At 40.6% G+C, this 25,114-nt stretch overlaps 2 protein-coding genes and 1 long non-coding RNA gene across 4 annotated transcripts in view; 1 reads left to right on the top strand and 2 right to left on the bottom strand.

Moving 5' to 3' along the window:
• Positions 1-1,544: 1,544 nt before the first annotated feature.
• LOC125705986 (sodium-dependent noradrenaline transporter-like) lies at positions 1,545-15,359 on the bottom strand. Of its 2 annotated transcripts, none has more exons than XM_048972399.1 (14): positions 14,944-15,359; positions 14,046-14,177; positions 13,641-13,872; positions 9,371-9,509; positions 8,693-8,827; positions 8,369-8,472; positions 7,086-7,210; positions 6,766-6,878; positions 6,540-6,668; positions 5,752-5,851; positions 5,233-5,333; positions 3,477-3,578; positions 3,099-3,170; positions 1,545-3,001 (listed from the first exon to the last, which is right to left on the bottom strand). In XM_048972399.1, exons 1-14 carry the CDS (start codon positions 15,224-15,226, stop codon positions 2,978-2,980), a joined length of 1,791 nt encoding a protein of 596 aa, XP_048828356.1. In that variant the 5' UTR covers positions 15,227-15,359; the 3' UTR covers positions 1,545-2,977. The 2 variants fall into 2 exon arrangements, with proteins under 2 accessions (XP_048828356.1, XP_048828355.1); XM_048972398.1 differs by having other exon boundaries at positions 1,546-3,001; positions 3,477-3,644; positions 14,944-15,357.
• A 782-nt stretch (positions 15,360-16,141) lies between these two features.
• Positions 16,142-25,114, top strand: part of LOC125705988 (uncharacterized) — a 13,865-nt gene continuing 4,892 nt past the window's right edge. The window contains exon 1 of the long non-coding RNA XR_007381814.1: positions 16,142-16,321. This is a non-coding gene — a long non-coding RNA (uncharacterized LOC125705988). The remainder of the gene's footprint in view (positions 16,322-25,114) is intronic.
• The window catches only part of LOC125705985 (72 kDa type IV collagenase-like), a 12,691-nt gene continuing 8,930 nt past the window's right edge, over positions 21,354-25,114 (bottom strand). The window contains exons 8-13 of the mRNA XM_048972397.1: positions 24,665-24,820; positions 24,405-24,531; positions 23,387-23,523; positions 23,148-23,307; positions 22,783-22,892; positions 21,354-22,172 (exon numbers count right to left, since the gene is read on the bottom strand). Of these exons, the coding sequence (XP_048828354.1) occupies positions 22,069-22,172; positions 22,783-22,892; positions 23,148-23,307; positions 23,387-23,523; positions 24,405-24,531; positions 24,665-24,820 (794 nt within the window). The 3' untranslated portion in view covers positions 21,354-22,068. The remainder of the gene's footprint in view (positions 22,173-22,782; positions 22,893-23,147; positions 23,308-23,386; positions 23,524-24,404; positions 24,532-24,664; positions 24,821-25,114) is intronic.

Genomic DNA, 25,114 nt, shown 5'->3' with positions numbered 1-25,114 from the left:
TCTCTCCTTGGCTTTGTAATGTCTTGAAGCTGCTCAGGTTGTGAGAACATGCGTGTGAATCACATAGTCATACAGTCTGATATATATGCAGCATTTATAACGGATTTCTAATGGTCTTTACTGTTCAACAAAGTTTCATTTGCATTAAAATAAAATCTTTTCATCGCTTTCTCCTAATCTGTACCAATCTACAACCCTTGAAGCTCCATCTTCATGGGTGTGTCTTTGTCTTGCCTGCATGGTCCACTGTGGGAAACAGATGTATTTGTCCAGAAAGCATGAATCATTTTTAATGCACACAGATGGACTTCTTTCAATAACAGTGGGTTGTGCCTGAGCATCATTGCAAAGGGACTGAATACTGATTTAATGGACACTTCTCAGCTGTTCAGTTTTTGTTTTGTTGTTTTACAGTGAAGAAGTTTTGTGTAGGTTGTTGATCAGGGTTGGACGAGGCAGATAAATGTTCATGGTAGGATAAAATGAGATCTGGGATTCCTGCAAAAAGGCTGAAATTTTTATATATGTTTAATTTTATATGTTGATTAAATTAATAGACTGTTCCATATTTCAGCTAAGTTTATAAAGTTGTTGAGCATATATTCTAATAAATTCAGTCAGTACGTAGAACGTATTTGAAGACACAGGACAATCCATAAATTCTGTTTAACTTCAGTCTCTCCTGCTGAGAATTGTGCAGAATGCTTTATACTCGAAGGATTCTCAAGTACCGAGATGGCCAAATATGCATGTATCTGAAAGAAGGGAATTTTCAGCTCTCAGAAAAGAGAAACAGTGAAACCCTATACCAAGAATTATTCTGTTTGGTAATGCAGGAATTAACCACTGTGTTATGAGAATGAAGATCAGCTCAAAACAATAGTTGCTGTTCGTGGCATACACTGAATCCATCACCAGGTTTCTCAGCATGAGTATATTAACTTGATGAAATGGTAATGAAAAGATTGTGGCAAATGTTTCTTTGGTATTTGAGCTCGATTAACTCGTATGACTTTCCCCATGTCAACAAACTGCATAGGTACTTTGTTCAAAAACAGTCAGTATAACAAAGTCTGATAAACCAGGGATTCAGTCATTTTTAACTCACTCAGATGCCAAACAGCAAAGCCATTTTACCAGCCTCAGGATTTGAACTGGCGACTTTCTGATGACAGGCACAGAGTCAAAAATGACTAATTTATTTGTGCAGTGATCCCCTCTCTTGTAATCATATCTTTGTTTAACAGTCCTGTTTACCAAACATAGGACAGATTTAATCTGTCTGCTTATATACAGAAAGATGAACATTATACATGCAACTGGGCCAACAAAGTTTTCCCACTTCCTGAAGTGGAATCTGCATTTGGCTGGTAAATAAAATTTTAGTCCAGCTGGTGTTTTCTTTACAGGGTTAACAGACATGCCTTTCACTGGCTTTTCTTAGATATTTCCGGAATTATCTCTGGGTTGGCTTGCCGCAGAAAATGATGAGGCAAAGAGTAAACACTGAGTCAATTATTATGTGCAAAGTAAAATCTAAAACTTTATTTTAACATAATTTTGTGCACAAAATAAGTGTGAAAATGAGATTTTATAAATTGTTCCTGACAAAGTGAAATAACACATTACAAACATTCTGATACATCAGTAAATTCTACTTCAATAACTGTTAACTCTTATAAGCTGTCAGTAAAATATTTGATGGCATAATTAAATATTTCTGTTAACATTCAGATGTTAAAGGCTGCATGTAGAGTGAGACATGAAGAAGCTGTCCATGGTTACTGGCATGTGTATAAAGAATCACAATTGCAATCAGAATACCGTATTAATCCTGGGGGGAAATTTGGTAAAGGGACACTGTATTATTGTAGCACGGCTGTGTAAAACTTTTCTAATGTTTCACACAGAGCTCATATATCAGTAACATTGATAAATTTGCCCTAGCTTAAAATAAGTTTTGAAATAGTTTCTATTATTAACATGAAGTTTAGGAACTGTGATATGGCACTGAATGAAGGAATATGACTCTCACACTTGATCGTTATAATATGTATTTCTATAATATGTATATGCTTTTCTAGTATACCTTATCGTACAAAAACAGGATGACTCTTGGTTTAAATCTGAATCGTGGTAAACTGGATTGAAAAGTCTCATGGCACCTTGGATTTGATAAAAGAAACATCCCTTTACTATGCAGGCTTAACACAGAACTGTTGATAAGGAAGAAGAGAACACTTGTATTAAATTTGTATTATATACGAAATTAGAGTGAAAAGGAGAGTCTATACTTACTGGGGAAAGTAAATTATTGAAGCTGAAGGAAAAAAAACTACTAAATTATTTATGATTTTCCTAAAAAATATGCAGGACTTTTTTCTTTTTTAGGAAGTACTATTAGTTTTATATTCTCATATTATATGACATATAATTGCAGTGGCACTGCAGCTCAGTAGCCTACTGCTGTCCTCTCCTCCCTCCAGAGATTTCAAACCCCCCATCTGTGTCAGTGGAGTTTACACATGTTCCCTGTTGTGTGGGTGTCCCCCCACCGTCTGACACCATGCAATTTGGGCTAATTTATGTACCCTTGGACTAGCTCAAGGCCCCTCCTGACCAAAATAAAATGGATAATGAACCAGTTCTTTATACATTAATTAAACGTGTACGTATTTTATATAAAAGCAATGCCAAATAATTATAAATCTCTGTTGTGCTCCAGCGCTAACTTTATATTTGTTTCCTATATATTCTTTGAAGTGTCATAAGAGAGGTATAATCAACATCGTCACATTGTGAAAAGCAAAACACAAAACGTTCACAAAGAACGCAGCCAGGAATTACCATTCAATATAAATGGAAGTGTGGATATGTGATATCTTTCTTAAAACAAGCAGATACTGTAGCTTCACCGTGAAGGTCTTCAGGAAGGACCACGGCCTCCGGCATCCCAAAGAGCAGGACCTAGGTGGTGTCAGATGGCTAACCAGTGCTTTAGCTGAAATAGGTGGACAAGAACTCACAGTGTGGTTAACTTTCAAAGTTACGGAGGGTGATTTTAAACTGGATATAATTGCAGCAGCACCTACACTCACCTTGAACTGCCTGACAGTACCGTTGGCCACACGATGATGGTCTTTTTTGGGAGTGATACAATAACCTACCCTCTAAAGCATGACAGGAAGACAACTCTCGTAATCTTTGCAGCATAGGAAATCCTCAAGCACACTTTCAATTCATATAACACAACACAGAATGAAAGACATTCCCTGTAAGCTGATTCCAGTTTAAAGAAACTGGAATGGTACGGCCTTTTTCTGTATTTTCAGAAATGAATAAATTACCATTTCTGATTTCAGATGTTTCTTTCACCGTATGCAATAACTTATAGCAAGACTCACTGTGGATACTGAAACAATTGCCAACATGTTTTGTTTCAACATGCAAAGTAAAGTGACATTCCCCAGACTAACCTCTCTGAAGGTTCCTGGCACACTGAGGAACTTGTAAATGGCATAGACTGGCACACAAATCATCGATGACGCTGCTATTCCCCAGCCAATCAAATTGGACCACTGAGGAAAGATGTAGTTATCATACCGCAGGCTGGTGGAGGTTGCAACACTGGCAACCACGACAAACTGAAAGAAAAAAAGCTGGTGTGACTCCTTTAGATTCATGCTTACAAGGTCATGAATTCACTTATTTCTGTAATGATAAAAAATTGACATTACAGAACTGGATTTTGATTTCAACAGCTTTGACTGCATGGATTTGTTGGCAAACTAAAAATAGACTGTAGAAAGATCCACAATTGAAATATTCCTTAGATATGACAGCGAATATAAAACCTAAAATAACATGACAATCAGTGGCTCTGAGCTGCTTTTGTTAGCTTCCTGTCTGTAGCCCATCCAACTGTACTGCTCTATAAACTCTTAATGCTCAAGCTTCGAGCTCGGATATAAAAATCAACAAATTCCCTATCTGATCTAGTCCAACACCAACCTTAAACTGATCAGCTTATCATTGTTTGCTGAATATGATTGATAAGAATTGAGAAATGTCAGACTTGGCACATGTGACAACTCTATTCACAGCTGTGAGAATTTGTAAGCTAAGAACTGAAAACTAGCATGACCACTTCCCAAGACGTCTTAATGCGCTTACCATCACATTGCTAAAGACTCTGAATTTGACTGTTTTTCAGTACATTTCTCAATAGTTGTATTTAGTATACTAACTGGCTTTTCTACCAAAGATTAAAATGCATGTATTAAAAAATTACAATGACGTAATGGAATATGATGATCAACTTTAAAAAAAAAATGCTTAAAAAAATACACTGCATTAATAAAGAGTGAAATCAGGTCTTCTAATGATAACCGGGGGAAACTGTCTTTTCATCTAGCTCTATAAGACAAACAGAGACATTTACAGGCAGGAGCCTGCAATTATCTGGAGCAATTAGGGTTTGAGGGCATCACACTGTCGGTCATGGGATCACATTATTTAGATACAAAGATTTCAAATCATGGTTACCGAGGCCAAAACCACTGAGCCTCACACCGCCCCCATTTTATGTCGTGAATCTCATATACTTAGATAGGTTGGATAAACATACTATAAAGTAAATGCTGGTAAATAGCTATTATGGTAATGTATCATATGAAATTATAAAAGAGGGATGGTTTTTTAGTCGGTAAAAATAACTGAAATATATACAGATGCTCCTATACTTACAAACTTTCAGCGTACAAACTTTCAGAGGACTGTAAGTCCATATTGTGTTCATTGGGCTCCTGTTTCCTTTCTGCAACATCATTTTTTTTTCTGCGTACCAATTCCACCTAATATGAATTCTGGCCGCTACTCCTGCCGCGCAGCAGCGTAGCGTGCGTACGCCCAGCATACTAGTTCATTGTACTTGCGCCTTAAAATGATGTTGAATAACGACTTACGAACATTTCAAGTTACGAACGGCCATTTATCGTTCGTAATAATAATATTGCATCTCGTTTGTAAGTAGAGGAGCATCTGTACATGTAAGTTTATAAGGACTTGATATATTCGTGCAACAAAATCATGTAAAATGTCTTCCTCCATTTCAAGATCGATCTGATGGGGATCGAATGAGTTTACACCCAGACTCTTAGTAACCTGCACTTTACTGAATATTAACGGTGAAATAACATTTATTAAACAGATTCTCCTTGCAAGTGGACTCACCAGCAGGAAGGCTGGACTTAAAAACTTCCAACACAGCCTCCAGTACAGGCCAGGTTTGAAGCCCATCATGTGTTCAATATCCTCGCTGAATCTATCTACTCCTGGGGAAGAAAAGAATACTGAGCTCCATTCTACTCCTGAGGCACTGGTTATAGTGGGATTGGGTTTGAGTAGCTGGGAAGGGAGTCTAGCTAATGAAATACTTTTGGCAAAAATGGAGCAAAACTGAATTATTACCATGTTAGTAAATAGCGACACTTAAAGCAATAGACGTAATGATATCCAGGCAGTCCCCAGGTGACGAATGAGCCGGCGAACTGCTGAAGCCGCACAATGTTTTCACAAAGTAGTGGGTGTGCTCGTTATTACAAAAAATTGTATTCAACCCAAATTTTTTATGTAATAGGCTTTATGGCAGTCCATTTGTAAGAATGAGTCAGGTGTTGGGGACTGCCTGTATGTAGGTGCTGCTAAACAGTGTTAGGGATGAACACAAAGGTGAGAGTTGGGACATCTCACCATAGAACCAGGACACGGCAATAGCCTCGATCAGCACCCCGAATAGAATGGACGTTCCAGCAGCGTAGGTATCCAGCAGAGTCAGGATGTAAATGCCTCCCTGCAGGTCCAAGAAGGTAGAGAAGCAGCAGAAAACACAGCCATAGGTCACTAAATCATCATTCATTTACATGCATGGCATTCAGAGGGCACCCCTGCCTGGAATAGGCTCCGGGTGACCCTGTGAGAGGTCCTCCGGAGATGGAGCAGCAGACACTTGCATTATCATCACATACATCATTCACGAAAGCTGAGGATTTCAGGTCCAGAGAGAACAAATCCAGACCAAGATTTTGTTTCAACCAACCAGTTGAATATTCTGTGACTGTGACTCTTTATACTGTTGTACTCTCTGCACGTGAAATTTCCACCTCTGTCATTCCCCTACACAATTGCTAAGGAAACTGATACATACAGGAAAACTCCAGTGTCTCAAAAAACAGAGATCATCATCATTTTCATTAGCTACAGTTGTGTTCAGCTCCTGTTACTTCAAGCAACAGTGTTTTAAAAGGTTGTCGATGGTGTGCGTAGTACAAATGCCTGGTCATAGGAGCTACCCTATTGTGTATTTAAAAGCCAAACCACTGCTGTAAATTTGTGAAAAGGGATTCTGGCTGGCTTTCATCTGGTAGTCTCTGGCTAGCTGATATAGGGATTATGTGATTATGCTATTTTTTTAATCTCTAAGCTCTCAGCAGGCATGAAAGCAAACAGGCCCACCACAAAGAAACCCACAGCAAACTTACATTCGTGACACAGAACAAGGCTACTAGGAAAGTCACAGATGCGACAACAACTGTGAATATCTTCCTGTTCCTTTTGAGGAGCTTGAAGTCGTCACAAAGGCCAGTAATGACCGCCTCCATGCCGCCCATCTTCAAAGAGAGCAGACACCGTAAGGTTGGCCAGCAATCCGAGGCAGGATATGTACGTACGGTCAGTGCTGGTCGACGCAATACTTCAGATCCTTACCGAGCTGTCGATGCCAAGTGTTAAGAGCATGATGAAGAAGACTATGGCCCAAAATGTGGATCCTGGAAGGGTGGAGATAGCTTCTGGATAGATGATAAACACCAGCCCTGGCCCTATGGGAGAGAAAATATATCACACGTCAACAGCCTTAAATGAGACACTGAGTGGAGGAGAAGCGAAGATGAAGCAGTTCGAGAGGATATGATGATATGAGGCGGGGGCAAAAAAACACTATATGATATATGTAGAATATTCTATTTTATGGTGATATGGTGGAACTACTCAAAGGGCCATCTATTGTTGGGTACAGAAACACACACCCTCAGTAGCCACATTGTCAATCTTCACGCCATTCCGAAAGGCCATGTATCCCAGCACAGAGAACGTGACGAATCCTGAGAGGAAGCTGGTGATGCAGTTGATTGTGCTGGTCAGCAGAGCGTCCCTACAGGAAGCAGGGTCTGGTCACGTTCCCCACAAACTCAGGATGTTCTAAAGTCAACTGAAGTCAGTCTTTACTGGAAACATGCAGTTCCACTTCATTTCATTTTGAAACAAAATAGTATTTGTCAGAAACTTTAAAACCAGCTTTTACATATAGCTCTGGAAAAAAATTAGACCATATTTTTTAATCTGCATTTAAAATCCTGGTTCTGCTGGCAGACGGCACTATGGCAAGTTATTCCCAGGCTTAAAGTTTCTAAGGCAGCAGAACAGAAGAACACGGTGCAGCAGGTGATACTGGGAATGACCAGAAACCAGCCAGGTAGGGGACAGAAGACACTGTCTAATGCCAGAGATAACCATCAACTTATCCCGCAGTTTCCTATGATTCGGAGGATGACGTCAAGTGACCTTCAAAAGGAATGCAAAACATTAAGTGCAGGTTCGAAGTGCACTACTAGAACAGGTCGTATCAGGCTCCTACAAACAGGACTGCAGACCCATAAAGCAAGGAAGAAGCCCTTCATTAATGAGAAGCAGGGAAGAACCAGGCTGCAAATTATATATAATTCACAGATACACACCCATAAACCCAGAAATAAGTGAAACAAAACATAGTGCTGTAGTCTCTTAATTTTTTTCCAGGGCTGTGTAAGACAACATTAACACAAAAAAAATCAAAAATGAATAAATAGAGAAATATGCTGTACAAATAGTCCTACTTTTGACTAGTGCAGTGCAGTGGGTTGACCGTAAACAGCTGACAGTCAAAGAACAGTGGTTTGATATGTTTCCTCTCTGTAGCCTCCACACAGAAGGTGTTTTTTGATAATGAGCACTGAGAGGTCTTACCTAAGCTACGTCAGGTTAATCTCACATGAGCGGCTGCGAGCTTTCATGCTAAATTACATCTGAGGGCTCCAGGCCATTATAGAGACTAAAAAGCGCCATATTAATCAGCTTCATGTCTCCCTCGATTCCCCAAGTAATGTTTGGCAATAAACAGTACAGCCTGAACACCACAAGCCTGCTTCCCACCATGAAGAGTGTTTTAAAGAGTATAATTTAACTACCAGAGACAGTAATGGAAAATGAAGAAGATGAACGTCTCTTCCCGCTAGTCCAGATGCTTGTTAACCAAATCCATTTCTGCTCTCACCTGTAGCAGTTGTTATCAAACTTATTATAGCTAGCAAATGCAATCAAGACACCAAATCCGGCTCCCAGCGAGTAGAATATCTGAGTGGCTGCATCGATCCAGACCTAAACAAAAATACATCATTGGTTACATCTGGTACATCAAGTCAAAACAATGAATGTCTATTCAGTTCCCATGAAAAGTCCATGAAGTGACCTTAATGAATGTGAGATGAACGAAGACCCCTGCGCTAGTAATTACACAGCAGCTGAGACACATGAATATCACAGCTGTATACTAAGGGAAGCTGGGCCAACATCCATCCACTAGGAGGCAGTGTCTCACCGATGGGTTACTGAGCTTTTTGAAATCAATGTGCAGGTAGGCTCTGATGCCATCCATCGCCCCAGGTAGAGTGACGCCCCGGATAAGGAGAACAAGCAGCATGGCGTAGGGTAAGGTGGCTGTGACATAAACCACCTGCACATGAACAGACAGACAGACAGAGGGCGCAGCTGAGCTGCTGTCGCTGAACCGGCAGTATGGCGTCCCATCATCCAAATACCAAATACCAAGGAATTAAATTGAATCTTCATGTAGTACTTATTTTATTTAATTATTGAATTCTTAGTAATAAAAAAAAATGTTTATATAAATAATATTGTATGATAACCATTTTGAGGTGCTCATTTCCTATTGTTGTACCCTCCAAATCAAGAAATATTCTTTTCTAGGGTAAATTAGATTCTCTGGTTGTAATCCAATTATTCATGTAGGCTCAGCATTTAGCTTCATATATGTGTTCATACTAGACTCCAAATCATCATATTATAAATTCAATCAGTGCTCAGATGTCTAGTACTTGACAGCCTTTTTCTGTTCATGGAGAGTATTTGGTCCCTTTTGGAAGTCATAGATGCATCTGGTGGAGAGATGGGAACGGTAGTTCTGAAACCACGGCGATGTGAGTATGCAGATGTAGGATCACCCTGGGCTCGTGTCTGTGTGCTTGCTGTGGTCTACCTTTCCAGACGATCTGACACCTTTCCATAGGCTGAAGCAGACGACGAAGACCACCAGTGCCAGGCAAATGGTGAGCTGCCAACGAGGTGAGCCCAGGTCCTGGATGCCCTTGCTCTCATGGACATGCAGGACTCCACGCCTGTGGACGAGGAAGCACGCAACCACCAGTTAATTTTTATTTTATTCCATAAATGACGTCAAAATCATCCTGGTAGGCAAGTTAAAAGAGCAGAACTGATTTTAGGTTCTGCTCAAACTATATGTTGACAGCTTTACGATATATTTTCATTCATTCATTCCATTTATTCATTCATCCATCCATCCATCTTCTATACTGCTTGTCCTATACAGGGTTGTGGGGGTTCAGAGCCTATCCCAAAAACAACAGGTGCAAAGCAGGGAATAACCCAGGACAGGGCAACAACCCATCTCAGTCAATATTTTTCGAAGCAGAGTGTGAGAGAGTATAGATACTGAATTTCTCCACTGTAGCTGTAATTTAATATGCTGATATTAAGATTAAACATGGTGAAATAGGAGAGTAGGAACAAACCAGTGCGTAACCAATCACAAGCATTTATTGGTGAGTGAGATGCGGACACCTTCCTTTTGTACAGATACAAAGACAACACACATTTACAACGGCCAGAGTGAAAATCACTCTGTACCGCAATTTCAGATAAAGAATGGTGTGAGAGATTCACGTGCCAGATTTTCTAAAAGAGAAGACACGCAGACAGGCACTAGGTATTTCTTTTCCTGGAAAAGATGGTATCTCTGCCTGTTGTCTTAATGTTTGGCTGAGAGACACGTATTTTCCTGTTGATTTCATGATAGTGAAGTTGAGTTTTCACCTCCGTTGGCACTGTGTGCCAAGCTGATTTGTTTTTAATATTCAATCAGGACAGAGCAGGAAGTAAATAAACAAGAGCAGAAAAAGCCGTGGCTAATTTGTTTCTAAGCTGTGGTTACTACTCAGTATAGTTCCAGGCATCAAAATAATGAAGATTATGGGGAAAAAGATATCACAGAACCATACTCTAGGGTATTTCTTCCTTTTCTCTAACAGTCCAAGGCCACCAAGGAAAGCGTACTAGATATTAATTATATTGATATATTAATTAATATGATTACTGTGATGTTACCTGTACTGCATGTCTCCTTTCCCAGCCACTAGATTGGCCAAAGTAAATTTTGCTGTATTTTAGGTCCCAGAAGAATTAGAAAATGCTAAGGCAAGTCATGATATTTTATCAGGTCCTTATCAAATTCTTAAGTGGATTCAACAACCTGAGGTCTGTAGAAAAAGACTGGGGATGGGAATGTTATTCTAGATAGGGAGCTATGTGCTCTGGAGTCTGTCATCACTTCAAAGTGTGTTTGTGTGCCGTATCCTGTCAACGAGACACAAACTAGGCTGCAGCTAAGTCTACCCAAATTCCATGTTTTGGTCCCAGCTGATAACAACCACCACAACAACAACAACAACAACAATGATACAAAAAGCAACAGGGTTATAATCAGTACAACATAATACCAAGGAACAAGGAAGAAACAGATTGTGTAGCTGTCAGAAAGAAACGAAGGAGGGGACTTGAATTTAGCATCCTGCAATGTTTCCATTGTTTTCCATCTAGCAAATTATTTTTATTTAGCTAGCAGCCTATGCAGCTGGTCATATGAAGCAGGCTAATTTAATGCAGATCTAACTCCTCTTGCCACCTAAGTTTGTGATCTGACCAAGAGGAAAGCAAATTTATGATTGACAAATAACTGACAAATGTATTTGATGATAAGATGTATCTGAAATCAGTGTTAATGAAACCTCAAGTAAAAGGAACAAGCCCCAAGCAGTTGTCTTGTAACAGTTATTAGCATTAATGAAAAGTAAATCTGCAACAAAAACAATCATAAACAGAAATAAAATAGGAAAATAAAATAACCATAACTAAAGAAACACTATAAATACTGCTAAAAGAATTACAATACGAACAAATGTTAAATATGTTCCGTTACCATTTTTACCAATAATTTAATTTTGCTAAAGAAATAATCTGCTTGTCTTTAATTACCGTTAATAATACCTCAAACATGTTTGCCCATTTTTAGGACATAATGTGCACTGCGTATTCATGTAGGATTCGCTAAAGATCAGACACATAAATAGCTCTACAACTTTCAATCTGTATCTAGAAAACTAAGTAAATAAAACTTAAACTGAATCTACAATATAATCATTAAAAACTAGTTATATTTACTTTAATAAAAACTAATAAACTCTAATAAAAACCACCCTGAAAACTAAAACTAAATTGGATTTCAAATGAAAATAGCAAAAATAAAAACTAAACAAAAAAAATATTTGAATTATAATGGCACTGTTTCCTGCTACGTGTCTCCCTCCCTTATGACTTTGTAAACCAGGTCATGGCCACTCTGCACTGGGGGTTGATGCTTGTCTGGGCACCCTCTGCTCACGGCTTCTGAGCTGAGCTAAATTCTGACCTCTGTCCCAGGGGCCTCGTCTCCTCCCTTGACCCCCGGCACACAGCGTTCTGCCACATGTTGCTCAATGGCAGAAGGGTCTGATGGAAAGATCCGGCATACCGAGCTGCTTGTCCCCTCCTGATAAGGACCAGCGCCATGCGCCAGCCTCTGAATAAACATAATTAGCAGAACCTACCTCAGAGACCGCTGGGGATCTCCAGTCATGGGTAATTACTGTCCTGCTCTTGATAAGCCTCAAGTCCTTCGCTGACTTATAAGAGGGCTGATTTTTGTGGTTACTCTCCTATATACGAAATGCCAAGAACATTGCTTGCTGAATTCCAAGCCTAAGCATGTAGGTACATGCTAATAATAACAGAATGCAATAAGGCACCTATAGGGCCCAAATCATGCATTAAGGACCCCTACCTGGTACAAATCCGGGGCCCCTGTCCGAATTACAACCCAGGATGTTGACAATTAGGACAGTTCTGGGCCACACAAGCAGATGTTCCAAATCATCACTGCTGCAGAACAGCGGGAGTCTGGGCCACTATTTGATCAAGGAAACCTGAGACTAACCCTCGCTAAAATTAAGGAATGTAGAATACAATGCTGAAACCAGCAGAATGCAGCATTCCTTTAAATAGGTTTTTACCAAGGGTCCGAATGTTAAAGGTGGTTCATGTGTCTCTTTTACAGATTTTGAGTGACTGCCGCTGGATTATATAAACTGAAATTAGCTAGCTCCAAGAAAGGATTAACACTGACAGTTAATAAGAGAAGGAACAGAAGACATTCCGGAGATAATGGATATTTAACATTCAGACGCCTGTATGGTCACGCTGCCCCTGACACTGTGATTTGCACACCAGACAGATCATACTGTAACAGAAGACGTGGCCTTTGACTTAACATTTCCTCCTTCAACTTCCATCGGGGTGCAGAACAAATTACCCCGTACATAGTGGAAAAATGTAATTTCTTACATGGGCAGATGGATGTTTTCTAGTTAACTTCAGCCAATGGATCGAAAGCTTTCTTTATACGCCTATCAATTGGCAAATGATTGCGCAATGACTTTTGTAAGGACTGCAGGACAATGTGTAGATGAAAATTACCCAAATAACTTAAATATGCTACTAAACCTCTGGGACAGTGCCACTACTCCATGTTATACTTCAAAAACAGTGCCCTTGCACAGATCTGTACCACAGGGACTGTGGCACAGTACCATATTATACTTCAGAGACATTGTCACTGTACCAAGCTGTAGTTCTGAGACAGTGCCACCACTCTGAGCTGTAATTCAGAGACAGGGTCACTTCACAGAGCAGTAATTCAGAGAAATTGCCACTGCACCCAATTGTACTTCAGAGACAGTGACACTACACTGAAATACAATTCAGAAACAGTGTCACTGCACCGAGCAGTAATTCAGAGACAGTACACTGGACCAAGCTGTAATTTTGAGAGTTCCACTGCACTAAACTGAAATTCTGAGAGTGCCACTGCACTAAACTGCAATTCTGGGACAGCGCCTCTGCACTGAGCTGTAATTCTGAGACAGTGCACCTTTCATTGTTGATCCTGGTAAATTACAATGCTGTATGGTCTCATGGAACCTTCCCTTATTCATCCTCTCCCCATTCCCCGTGATTATTTAGCCTTTGAAGGCATGCAGCTCACATCCACATCATCCTCAGTAAACAAGGCGCCTCTACAGGAATTATCTACAGAGTAGCTGGCGACAAGAATGATGGCTGATTCCTGTGGCACTCACTCATAGAACTCTGCAGCTGGTGTGATCTTGAAGTAGGATGTCCCATTCCACAGGAGGGAGCCGTTGGTAAGCTGAGGGTCAGTGCACCCGGGACTGTTCCAGCTATTCCCACACCTGAGCCAGGGCAGCTCGTTGGTGAGCGAGGAGAACAGGTAGTAAAGGGACCAGGCTATAATGACGTTGTAGTAGAAGCCGACATACAGTGCTATAGCGATCACTGTGTAGCCCACACCTTTAAAAAGACAAATAACATCATATAAGAAGCTTAATATGCTGCCTTACTGATTTAATTTCATACACCTGGCTGATCTTAGTGAACTGATCAACAAATACTGGTAGCAGTATGACAGTCATTGTCCTATAACTAGAAGTAAGGGAAAGAGAACTGGCTATTGAATTCTTTACCTTTGAACATGGGGCAAATCTTCCAGACTGTGGCAGCGCCCTCTCTATTGTATTGGCCTATGGCAAGCTCCATGTAAAACAGGGGTATCCCAGCGATGAATAAAAAAAAGACGTATGGAATCAAAAAGGCACCTGTCACAGTGGAAAAAAAAAACAAGACACAAGCGGTCAGAGTGTGAGTAACTCAAGCTGGAAGCTAGCTGGTATAGCTGGGTTTAGTTCAAGTCATTTTAATGTAGTAACATTAACAGAGCAAATCAGCTATAAAACCTCATGACTTCAGATATTTTCTGGTAGCATATCGTACCTTGAATGTTAGGGCTGACAGTGGCTAAATGGATAAACATGTTGCTTTACAAATTCAAGATTATGTGTTTGAATCCTGTTTCTGTTCTACCTATGGGTGGTATTGGCAGATTCTTCCACTGGCGTTTTGCCCTTTATTCCAAAGGCTTGCAATTATGTTACCTGGCATCTTAAATTTCCTATAATACCTCTGTGTGTTTCAGAATAAGCAATTGGAAAACTTAGGGACCGATCTTCTCAATTTAAAATTTGTATTTTCATACACTGTATGGTCTTTTAAACTCAATTTAACAGCAACTAAATCGACACGCACGATTTTCTTTTCAATAATTCAGGATTTTACTTCAATCAGATCCCTAATCAATTCAAAATTTAAATATGTTACAATAACTTAAAATGAATAATTAAAATCCGAACAGTGTATGTCAAATTCAGTTGGTATTTTTGTGGAAAATATTTTTGTATAACTCCCGAACCCGAACAAAATTGTTAAATAGTTGTTAGAGATCTTATTTAAATTAAACCGTAACTTTTTTAGCTTTTACTAAATCTTGCTAATGTATAAAACAAAATTAGTAGTTCGTTCACATACCTCCCCCATTTTTGTAGCATAAATATGGAAACCTCCATACGTTAGCTAAGTCCACCGCAAAGCCGATAACAGACAGCAGAAAGTCTATTTTCTTGCCCCAGGTCTCTCTGTCCGTGTCCCCAGTGGTTGCCGGTGGGCAGCCGTGGGAGTCTGGAGTCGCAGCGGTGGACGGCTCGTCATACCTGAATCCATTAGGATCTATGAGCAGAACCTGCTCCACTTCCCTCTTTTCTAATGAGGTAATAGACGAAAGCGTATCTCCGGAGCGGACCTGGATATTCATCTTCCCTGGAACTTGCAGTCTGCTCGGAAATTGCTTCTGACTTTTTGCCAGGAGCAGGCAGAGACTCGGGTCCAGTGCAGCAAATGATAGTGCAGAAGATGATGTTGAATGGGACGATCTGAGCTAGAGCGCCTTACTTTCCGCTCTTCACGTGAGCTTTAGGACAGAGGCTTTACATTGCTAGAATGTTTAGGTGCTTAACGAATACCGTGGCCATCTGTTGCCTTTGCGACATCCCGTTACTTAAAATTCTCATATGCTGCAAATGAACCATTACAAGCATCAGTATTTCAAATATTTAAATACCCCGACAGGTTACTACGCACGTATCGACTTGACCAACCATTTTTTTGTAATTTTTATAACTGCTACTGAGACGGTGTTGTCTGTCGTGAAAGACATTACTGAAGCATATATACTGTAGACACGGTGTAAAACACCAATAAATAACGAATAAAGAAATTGTTGGAGTTTGATATTAACTATTAAACTAACATTATACAATAACAGCCAACAGTAACTGATACATTTATATAAATTAATGTCAATCGATAAACCTGCTCGACCATCGATCAAGAATCAATTATTTTCATTAAATTACGTTTGAATGGATGGAAAAGAAAAATACATGTATTTTCATGTATATGTACATATATGTGTTTAATGTGTGCTTAGCAACGAACCATTTCAGTCAAAGTCGGTTGCAAATGCCTTGCTTAATAGGCCTGTAAAGATAACATTAAATGAAATCTTTTTGGAAATGACTCTGAGATAGCTGGATGAAATTTAGCTAGTAAATTTGAAAAGAATTGTGGTGGCAGGGGGATGGGGATAATTAGTTATTTTAACTTTTTACACAGTTATTCACAAGCATTAATTGCGATACCTCCGGCGTGTCATGCGGTATAATCGGCGTTCATGCCAGGGGGCGCCAAACTAGCCACGTGCCTTAGGTCCCCGCGTGACTGAAGGTGCGTGGGAGGTGAGAAGAGTGCCGCGCGCCGCCAGCCGTCTCCTGAGTGCCACAAAACTCTGTGAAAATGCCATCGAAAGCAACTTAGAGGCTCGGAAGTATGTGAAAATATCACGACGGAAGTAAGCAGTTTGATTGTGTTTACTACTTATTTCATCACTAATCTGATCTAATCTAATGGGAACATTAGCTACAGACTTGTTGCCAGTAGATGTTACCTTTTTGTTATTCAACATACGCCGTGTAATATTAATACTAACAAAAGCAGGCTTCATTTCCGACTGAGGACTCCCACTGGTGATATTACCCTTGTGTACCTAGTGCAGTAGCAAGTAATAACATTTATTTACAGCCAGTGTTTTAAAGAGTAATTTTAGTGAAATTAAAATAATTCTGTTAAGCTAGAGAGTGTGAGCCACCGGCTTCGGGCCCAACATTTACATTCCCCGTTGTTTAACTGGGCCTAAAATGGACAAGGGACAAGAAACCGATTAAACTGCAGTCAGACATGATTGTACTGCTTTTATTGTTTTGCAAATGGTTTGTTTTAGCCCATCTTATTGCGATTTCATGTTGGTAACTGGCGTGTCTGGTTTGCGTTAAATTGTTTACATTAGAGATTTATTCTATAAAGGTGCATTTCTACAGAAACATTTGTTCTGTATTGGGTAGAGCTTGGCTGTAATTTTGAATTGCTACGTTTTAAATTCAAGATTCAAGAGGTTTATTTGCCATATGTACACGCACAGACAGTACGGGTACATAGGAATTTTTGTGCGAAGCTCTGGGAGTCAGAAGTAAAGAAGAAAAATAAGTAAATGCCAGGATAAGTAAGGGCACAAGACAACTAAGAAGACATTTTAGAATACAATAAATAGAAAAACAACACAATAAAACACAGATTTTCATTTAAAAGCTTTGCACCTCTGAGAATATTGCATTTTAATGCTTTAGTGAAACAACGACATTGTAAACCAACATTGCTTTAAGAAATATTGACCATCTGAGGTTACGTAGGCATATTTTCCCCTCTGTTATGTCTTTAGTCATCAGTCTGACTGTGGTTGGAATGAAGCTGTTATAAAACCGTGCTTTGTGTGTGGTGATACTGTCTGGCCTGCAGTGTCTCAGGTTATATGCTGGGTGTTTATGCCTGAGCAGAGTGTGAGCTGGGTGGTGTGGGTACCTGAGGATGCTCTGGGCTTTTTTCCTGTAGCGTTGTGTGTAGAGAGTGACCCTGGATAGGAAATTGGCTCCTGTGATCCTCTCTGCAGTATTCATGACTCTCTGGAGAGCCTTTCTCTCTGCCTGAGTGGTATTGCCAAACCAGACAGTGATGCCGTTTGTTAGGAAACTCTCTGTAAGTCCTCTGTAGGCCAGGGTGAGGAGGTGAGGGCTAAGTCTTACCTTCCTTAGCAGCTTGGTGAAGTAAAGATGCTGCTGGCCCTTTTCACTATAGCAGCAGTGTTTCTGGCCCAGCTCAGGTTTCATGTCACATGAAGATCAAGAAACTTGTAACTGTCAGCTCTCTACCTCAGTCCCTTTGATAATGAGAGGCTGCAAAGGGTTTCCTCCTGAAGTCCATAATTAATTCCTTGATCTTGTCTATGTTGAGGATAAGGTCATTTTCTTCACCATAGGAAAGGATGTAGTTGACCAGCTCCCTGTAACCATCCTTGATGAGGCCTAGAATGGTTGTATCATCTGCATACTTGATGATGGTTGTGTTGTTCTGGGTGGATACACAGTTGTGAGTGTACAGGGTGTAGAGTTTAGGGCTGAGGCAACATCCCTGTGGTGTTCATGTTCTTATTGTGAGCTTGGCAGAGACTCTGCCACCCATCCTCACCACCTATGGTCTATCAGTGATAAAGTCCAAGATCCAGTTGCATGTGGGGGTTAGATTTAAGCGTAACTAGAGTTATCAGTCCTCTTCTAGACTGTTTTTCTCTGACAGTATCTGAAGTATTAATCTGTTGTGGAGTGCAGTCATTATATGATAGTTGTGTATATAAGGTGCCATATATAATGTAGATTCCTTCTGTGGATTGTTTGTGAAATTGTGCTATGAGGGAAGTATAAGCACAGAAACACCTTGTGCCAACTTTGTGTTACAATAGGGGAAACTGATCCATACTTGATCCAGAATTACTGGCAAAACATATACAAACAATGGGACAGGTGGCACAAATAATATGTACAATTATAGTCACCTGACTCTTCTTAGATTGATGCCTCTCCCCTTCTGTCTCAAGCACCAAAAACAGCTCAGAGCCAGGCCTGGTGTGTTAATCTTCTCAAACCTGTGCTTCTGTTGTTTGCCATTTAAAACTGCTGATCTTTGCAATACAGATTTATGCAAATGCTACGGCTGTTATGAAAATACACCTTCAGATGTTCTTACCCGCAGATGGGGGGAGTACGGATTATTGCAGTGCATTGAAGTTTGTCTTTAATGGCCCTTAACTTTGGCCAGTTTGCATGGAATGCAGATGGTCAGTCAATTAGCATTACCTTCAACTAATACTGCTCGTGTGCCATAATGGAGGCAGTGTCTGGCTCACTGACTTAGGTCTCTGTGTCATTGATCGGAAGGTCACTAGTTCAAATCCTATCCTCCATAGTATAATGACATGTCCGTTGGGCCCTTAACCCTGCAATGCTCCGGCGGTGCTAGATAAATGGCCTGACCTTGTGCTTAGACCCCAGGCTTCATTCTTAGCTGTGTGAATATAAATGTTTGTGTGTATATCTTGAAGGGGATATACGTTTATGTTTGTGTGTATATATTAAAGGAGAGCAAGATAGGATATGCAAAAAGGAGTGCCCCGGTGTACCTGTACCCATACTTGTGAAAATGGCAAGTAAAGCATCATTTTAGTTACTTAAACCAGTGTTTCTCAACCCAGTCCTCGGGAACAAGCCGATAGTTCACATTTTTGCTCCCTCCCAGCTCCTAGCAAGAACGTCGACTGGCTGGGGGTTTGCGAGGACCATTTTGGGAAACATTGACTTAATATCAGCCAGGGGTGGGACCAGAAATGATTTCAGTGGCTGGAGTCATCATTCACCATTAGGATTGATAGGCAATAATAAGATACTCTGAGTGGTTTATGTCTCCCAGTCTTCACAGGATCCTGAGATGTATTATTCCGCTGATCTGCGCAGATGCTGCGCACCTGTTCGGGGGCTTTTTTTTCCTCCACTCAACAGTATGCCCCCCCAAGCCTCCATTGAACTGATCTTTTATTATCTCACAAGAATAGATTACGGCTATTCAGATCAGGTGTCAGGGGATGCCTGTAGAATTGTGGAAACAGCTGCAGTATTTGGTAGAAACAGCTTTGGCTTTAAAGGTTTCCGTGGCTCATATAGGTTGAAGTGTATAGTGCGAACAAGGTGATGAGTGCCACTGATGAGCTAAATAATTGCCCGTTTTTTGGCTAACTGATTGAGACTATCTGGAAGAATTCATTTTGGTGGTTTTCTGCAGCCTCTGGTGTAGAGGACAGCCTGATGAGCATGGGGGTCAGAACATGGTTGACCTCTTCCAATGGAAAACAAGGTTTTGGGACAGGTGTAGAAGGGACCAGCACAGAGAGACAGCTTTAAGATGTATGTTTATCATCTGATAATGTAATCATTTTACTGAGGCAGCATTATAATTCATTCATCTGAGTGACTTACTCATGTCAGGTATTATTGTTATTATGTATGGGGTCATCATCCTTCATGTTGGCCCAAAACAATTGGAAAATTCTGTGTTTTATTGGACTTTTTTATTTCATGCTTCCATGTACTGAGTCCTATGGGGATCCATCCTGTTACTAGACAGGAAAAAAGAGAGGATTCATTTACTACACCACACACTCACAGACACACATGTGTAATTGATGCTAAGTATTAATGCTTACCTTGTGATTACCATGTTGGTTTGGTGATCTTGCTTTGCATTGTTTTCAATAGTATGCAAGACCAGATTCATCAAGACAAATTCCATGTACGTAGTAAAGACCCAGCTGATACCTGTCAAAAGGTAGATAATTGCTGCCGCCTGCTGGTCATGAAGAGACTAAAAAACATGAACGTCGAGCCAGCCTTGGCCTGTACTGCTATCACTGTCTCTTTCTGAGATGTATATACTTGCATATGTTTGAAATTCTATTTATATGTTAAAGATCATTTAGTTTACTTTAATATCTTAAATTCTTTTCATGATTATCATTCCAGTGGTAAATGCTAATTACTAACCAGTAGATGTCAGCATTGAACCAATGTTTTAAAAGTGTTTCCGTACACATCTAAATAAAATGAACTGGAACCCTTCCACGTTCACTTTTTCTACCAGATTTAAGGCTCCAGTAATATATTAAGACCTTGCTATGCTGACCACCTTAACAGTTAAAATTGTAAAATTTTCTAGATGAGTTCATTTAAATATACTAGCTTCTTTTATCCAGATAAAACTGTTACCCATTTATTATATACACTTTAAATATAACTTTGCAATGACATTTTCCATATATAGTAATACTTATTTTATTCAAAATAAATGCATATTGAAAAACGTGTGAGGAGATGGAAACTGGATGGACACACAATCATATGCTAAGGGCTGTTTTCAGACAGCAATTAATCTGAAGTATGTGACTGTGGAGTGTGGGAGGCAGGTGGTACCTGGAGGAAACCCAAGTAAACATACAGACTGCCTGCACTAGGAGCTGGGGCTGCATTTGACCTTGTTGGAATTGCTGCCTGGGGGCAGGCTTCACTGGCCCAAGGGATGGATTTCTTCCTGGGTTTTGTTGTCATTTTGTATAAATGACTGACTGACAGTCACACCAGTTCACTTGACAGAATTCATGAACGCAAATTTTCTCAAGAATAGAAACACTGTTATCATAGAAACACCTTTAATGTTGATAGTTCACTCTCGTGTATATTATGTGTCTGGCTAAATCACCTTTTTTGGTTTACTTAATAAATGATGATGAATTTCAAACACAGGAACATCTGTTAAATAGTTATCATGAATTTTATATTCTTAGCCAAAGTTTCTAAGCTGCAGTCCTTGTAGGTACACCCATTTTTCTGCAGTGGTGCACTTTAACAAGTTTCAAATCAGCTTAAGGGATAACATAAATGCCAGTCAGATAAAAGAAATGATCATCAAACTGATTTTATTTTTTCAGTATTACCAAAAATATTGCATACTGTAAATATGCAGTTAGCCAAAAAAAAAACAAACAAATAGGAACAACTATAATACAAATGACTATTAAACAATACTTTAATGGTATATTTTGTCATGACTCCATCATGTGAGATACTATTTATAACTTTCAGGCAACCTGTGCCCTTGACCTGGATAATTTTCCAAAGGAGATACGTGCAGATTTGATAATACCATGATAATACAGATCATAACACTTCTTTGGAAAATATTTTTCAACAGTCCCATAGTTCCAAGCACCGGCGTTCTGGACACAGTCACAATGCAGCTCTGGACCACCATGAACGTGCTTAATCCCGGTGAAATTCAGAGCCTGTATACCACATTGCAAATGCACTGTTTACCATGGGGTCTGTGTAATTTTACTGGCAAGGTCTAAGAATCTAAAAATAAAATGACAGAGCATTTCTGTTTATGAGAGTAAAAACTGCAAAATTATATGCAATGTCTTCAGATTCTGTTCTCTTTCCAATAGTTCAAACGCATAAAGCAATGGGACGATTGGCCTGTACAGCAAACCAGTATAATCTGGAACTTCAAGGTATTAGTACATATCGTCTTAGGCTCACACCACAGTGACCTTTCCAAGAGGTCACCCTGGAGGGGGGGAGCTTGGGGGAGGCGCAATCGTGCTGCTCAGCAGCCCAGCCAGTCCGTCTTGATTTCGCCAACTTTAACGATCTTGAGGCTCTTGTCATCCAGCTTGAGATAGTGCTCCTCTTTGAAGAAGTAGCTGTACCCTGCAAACGACATGACGAGCCCCCGTGCTGTGAAGATCTGTGGCCGTAACACAAACATGTTCCAGGTGGCTCTGACTCACTCCTAAGGAATTCCACGAGACGTCTGTTTAATGCGCATTAAATTTTTTTTTATTGTTGCACGTTTGAGTGTAGTGTTAGCATAGTGCCTGGAGGAGAGGATAGCATAGGTAGTGTGAGTAAAAAGATCCAATCACGTACTGCCAGTACAGCGGCCCCTACCCAGCATGCCTGGCGCTGATTAATTAGCAAGCCAACAGAGGGGACTTTGTGAACGAGCACAGGCATGCTCTATGAAGCATTTGCTGAAGTTGGTGAGCAGCTGTGCGTAGTGTGAGGTGGAGGCCTAGCACAGGAACGGGATGGTAAAACCTCAAAACTTTGTGTACTTATAGACCTCAACATCAGTTAGTTGTTGTCGCTGTTGGCCGAGCCCTGACAGTGGGACAGGACTGTGGAGTCGTGTCATCTTCAAGCGTGTGAGAGCAAGCCATTGGAATGGTTGGTGCCATTTTATTAACCTCAGGAATCCATACCTCCGCTCAGGCTCTGCATGCCACCCCCCATAGATAGCCCAGCCAGTTCCGCCTACCATTTCCATTCAGACTGAAGGCCGCATCCAGGTTATCAGGGATGCCACCCCAGGAGTCTGCAATAAGCTTGGGGAAGCCAGGGTCCATCTTTTTCTTTGCCTCGTTGTACCTGTGAAGGTCATAAATAACACACAGGCTGTGTTCCCACTTAAGGTGCAAAATTGCAGAACATACAACAGTCTTCTACCAAACCAAATAATCGATCATCTTAGAGCCCATGTAATGCTAACTAAGCTATTGTCTTAACTGTTACATTGTTAAATATACCTGGGAATAACAGAAGTTGTCTTGAAAGATAGACAGTGATTGTGGAAAGGAATGTGACCCCTTGTTTAGAAGAGGGAATGCAGAATACTTCACCTACCTCCAGTATTTATCTCCTGCAAATAAGTAGGTTTTTTTGTTTTTGCTGAATGAGTAGGCAGCATCGAGACGCTGCAGGTCTGCTGGTAGCCCCATGGACGAGATCCTCTTGGGGTACCCCCTCTCCAGTGTGCTGGCTGAGTACACCCACATCTCCTTCCCTGAGAGTAGCAGACAGTTTTGGTCATCAAGAGCAATTTTCAGGCATATTATGTCCTTAAAGCGGTAAATGTGTGTTACCTGAGAAGAACACTGACTTCTCCTCCAATGGGTTCTCGTAAGCAGCATCTATCTTCTCCGGAAGCTCGCTCCAGAACGTGGCAACCAGCATCGGCCCATTGGCCTTGGCCCTCAAGTTGGCGGATCTGAATATGAATCTGTAAGATGGAAGGGGGTGTTGGGAGGGTTCTAGAAGGCCAGACTTGAAGAACCACAATGCATGTTGGACTCAAACAGCTATAGAAGTGTGCTTTTAGAGCGATGAGGTTGGGTGGCACTATGTATAGAGTTGTCATTATCATTTTCATGTCCCTCACTGTTCCTCAAATGTAATACCTGATATTGAAAATAAACACATCTGCTAATAGACAGTGATGTCCACTTTTAAGAGGGATCCCATTATAGGCCAAAATTTGGATAAAAATTAAAATACCACATTTACATTAATGGCATAAATTCTGAGGTGAGACGTCTCTCTTCCAAAGAAAGAATTTTGAGTCTTCAGATTCCTCATTACTCAATACCTAAAATCAGATAGTTCACATACTATTAAGACCAAATGTCATTTGGATTTCAGGGAGACGGGGAATAGTGAAAGCATTTGAACATAGATGCTTGGATAACCACAAATGTTGTTTGGTAATAGAAGAGTTGGCTTCTTGTTCTTCAGACTCAGGCGAGTGAAACTCTGGATGGTGAGTATTCAGAAATCAAGGAAATCATATGACGTATGAAGAGTATAAAAATTTCAGGCACTTATTTAAAACCGGAGACTGAACAAGCAGGGTTTGTGCATGACTGGCTGGACAGCATGACTACTGCCTTTTGATGGCCAGGCTCACGGAGCTGTTTGCTTTGGACGCCAGACCCAAATGGCACCCACACAGCTGGGCTGAATTTAGCTTAGAACTTTGATGATGAGGCAAAAATCAGAGAGAGAGTAATGAATTAAAAAATGCACCAGTCCGTCATTTTATATACCTCTGTTTTAAGCGATAATGATCATGTGATCATGTCTTTATGCCTTTAGCTTGGTTACCTGTCCTTAAAGAAGAAAGTCTCCCCCCTGAGTTGGGCCACTGCATCAAAGATGATATCCTTTGTGCAAAAATCCATGGGAGTTACGGGACCTTGGGTAGGTGGGAGGGGTTTGTCTGTTGGGACACCTGAGGTGAAAGAGAACACAACTGTGTGGGTGCAACCCCTAGGATGTTGTGTGTTCATCTTGGTGGTGTTATCAGGGTGATAACTCAAGCAAGGCTACAACAGAAGCATCTAATGCACTTTGACTGTTCGAACCATAGAGCTCCTGGATGCCTTGGATGTCGTCGCTGGATAGGCGGAAATGCTTGGTGTAGGTGTAGATAGGGGCCATTAGAGCACCAGGGTCTTGGGAGTGCTCCAATCCTAGGGCGTGACCGAACTCATGGGCCGCCACCTGGAAAAGGCTGTAGCCTGCAGCATTGAGGACAGACAGAAACCCGTTTGCTTACATGCATACACACAAAAATTGATGAAAGCCGGAGGTACATATAGTTCTTGCACATGCAGTGGATGAACATTTCAGTCAGTTTGAGCTTGGCAGAGCAGAAGGTTCAACATTTATGTGTTGTGCCCACAATCAGAAGGTTGCTGGTTCAAATTCCAGGGTTGGCAGAGTGATTTCACTATCGGGTCCTTGAACAAGATCCTCAACCCCAAATTCCTTCAAGGACTGATCCTACTTTTTGCAAAACTGTATTTCGTTTT

This window comes from Brienomyrus brachyistius, chromosome 13 (genome assembly GCF_023856365.1).
Source record: "Brienomyrus brachyistius isolate T26 chromosome 13, BBRACH_0.4, whole genome shotgun sequence".
In the NCBI taxonomy this organism is placed as follows: Eukaryota; Metazoa; Chordata; class Actinopteri; order Osteoglossiformes; family Mormyridae; genus Brienomyrus; species Brienomyrus brachyistius.
This window is presented reverse-complemented; position numbering and strand designations above follow the sequence as displayed.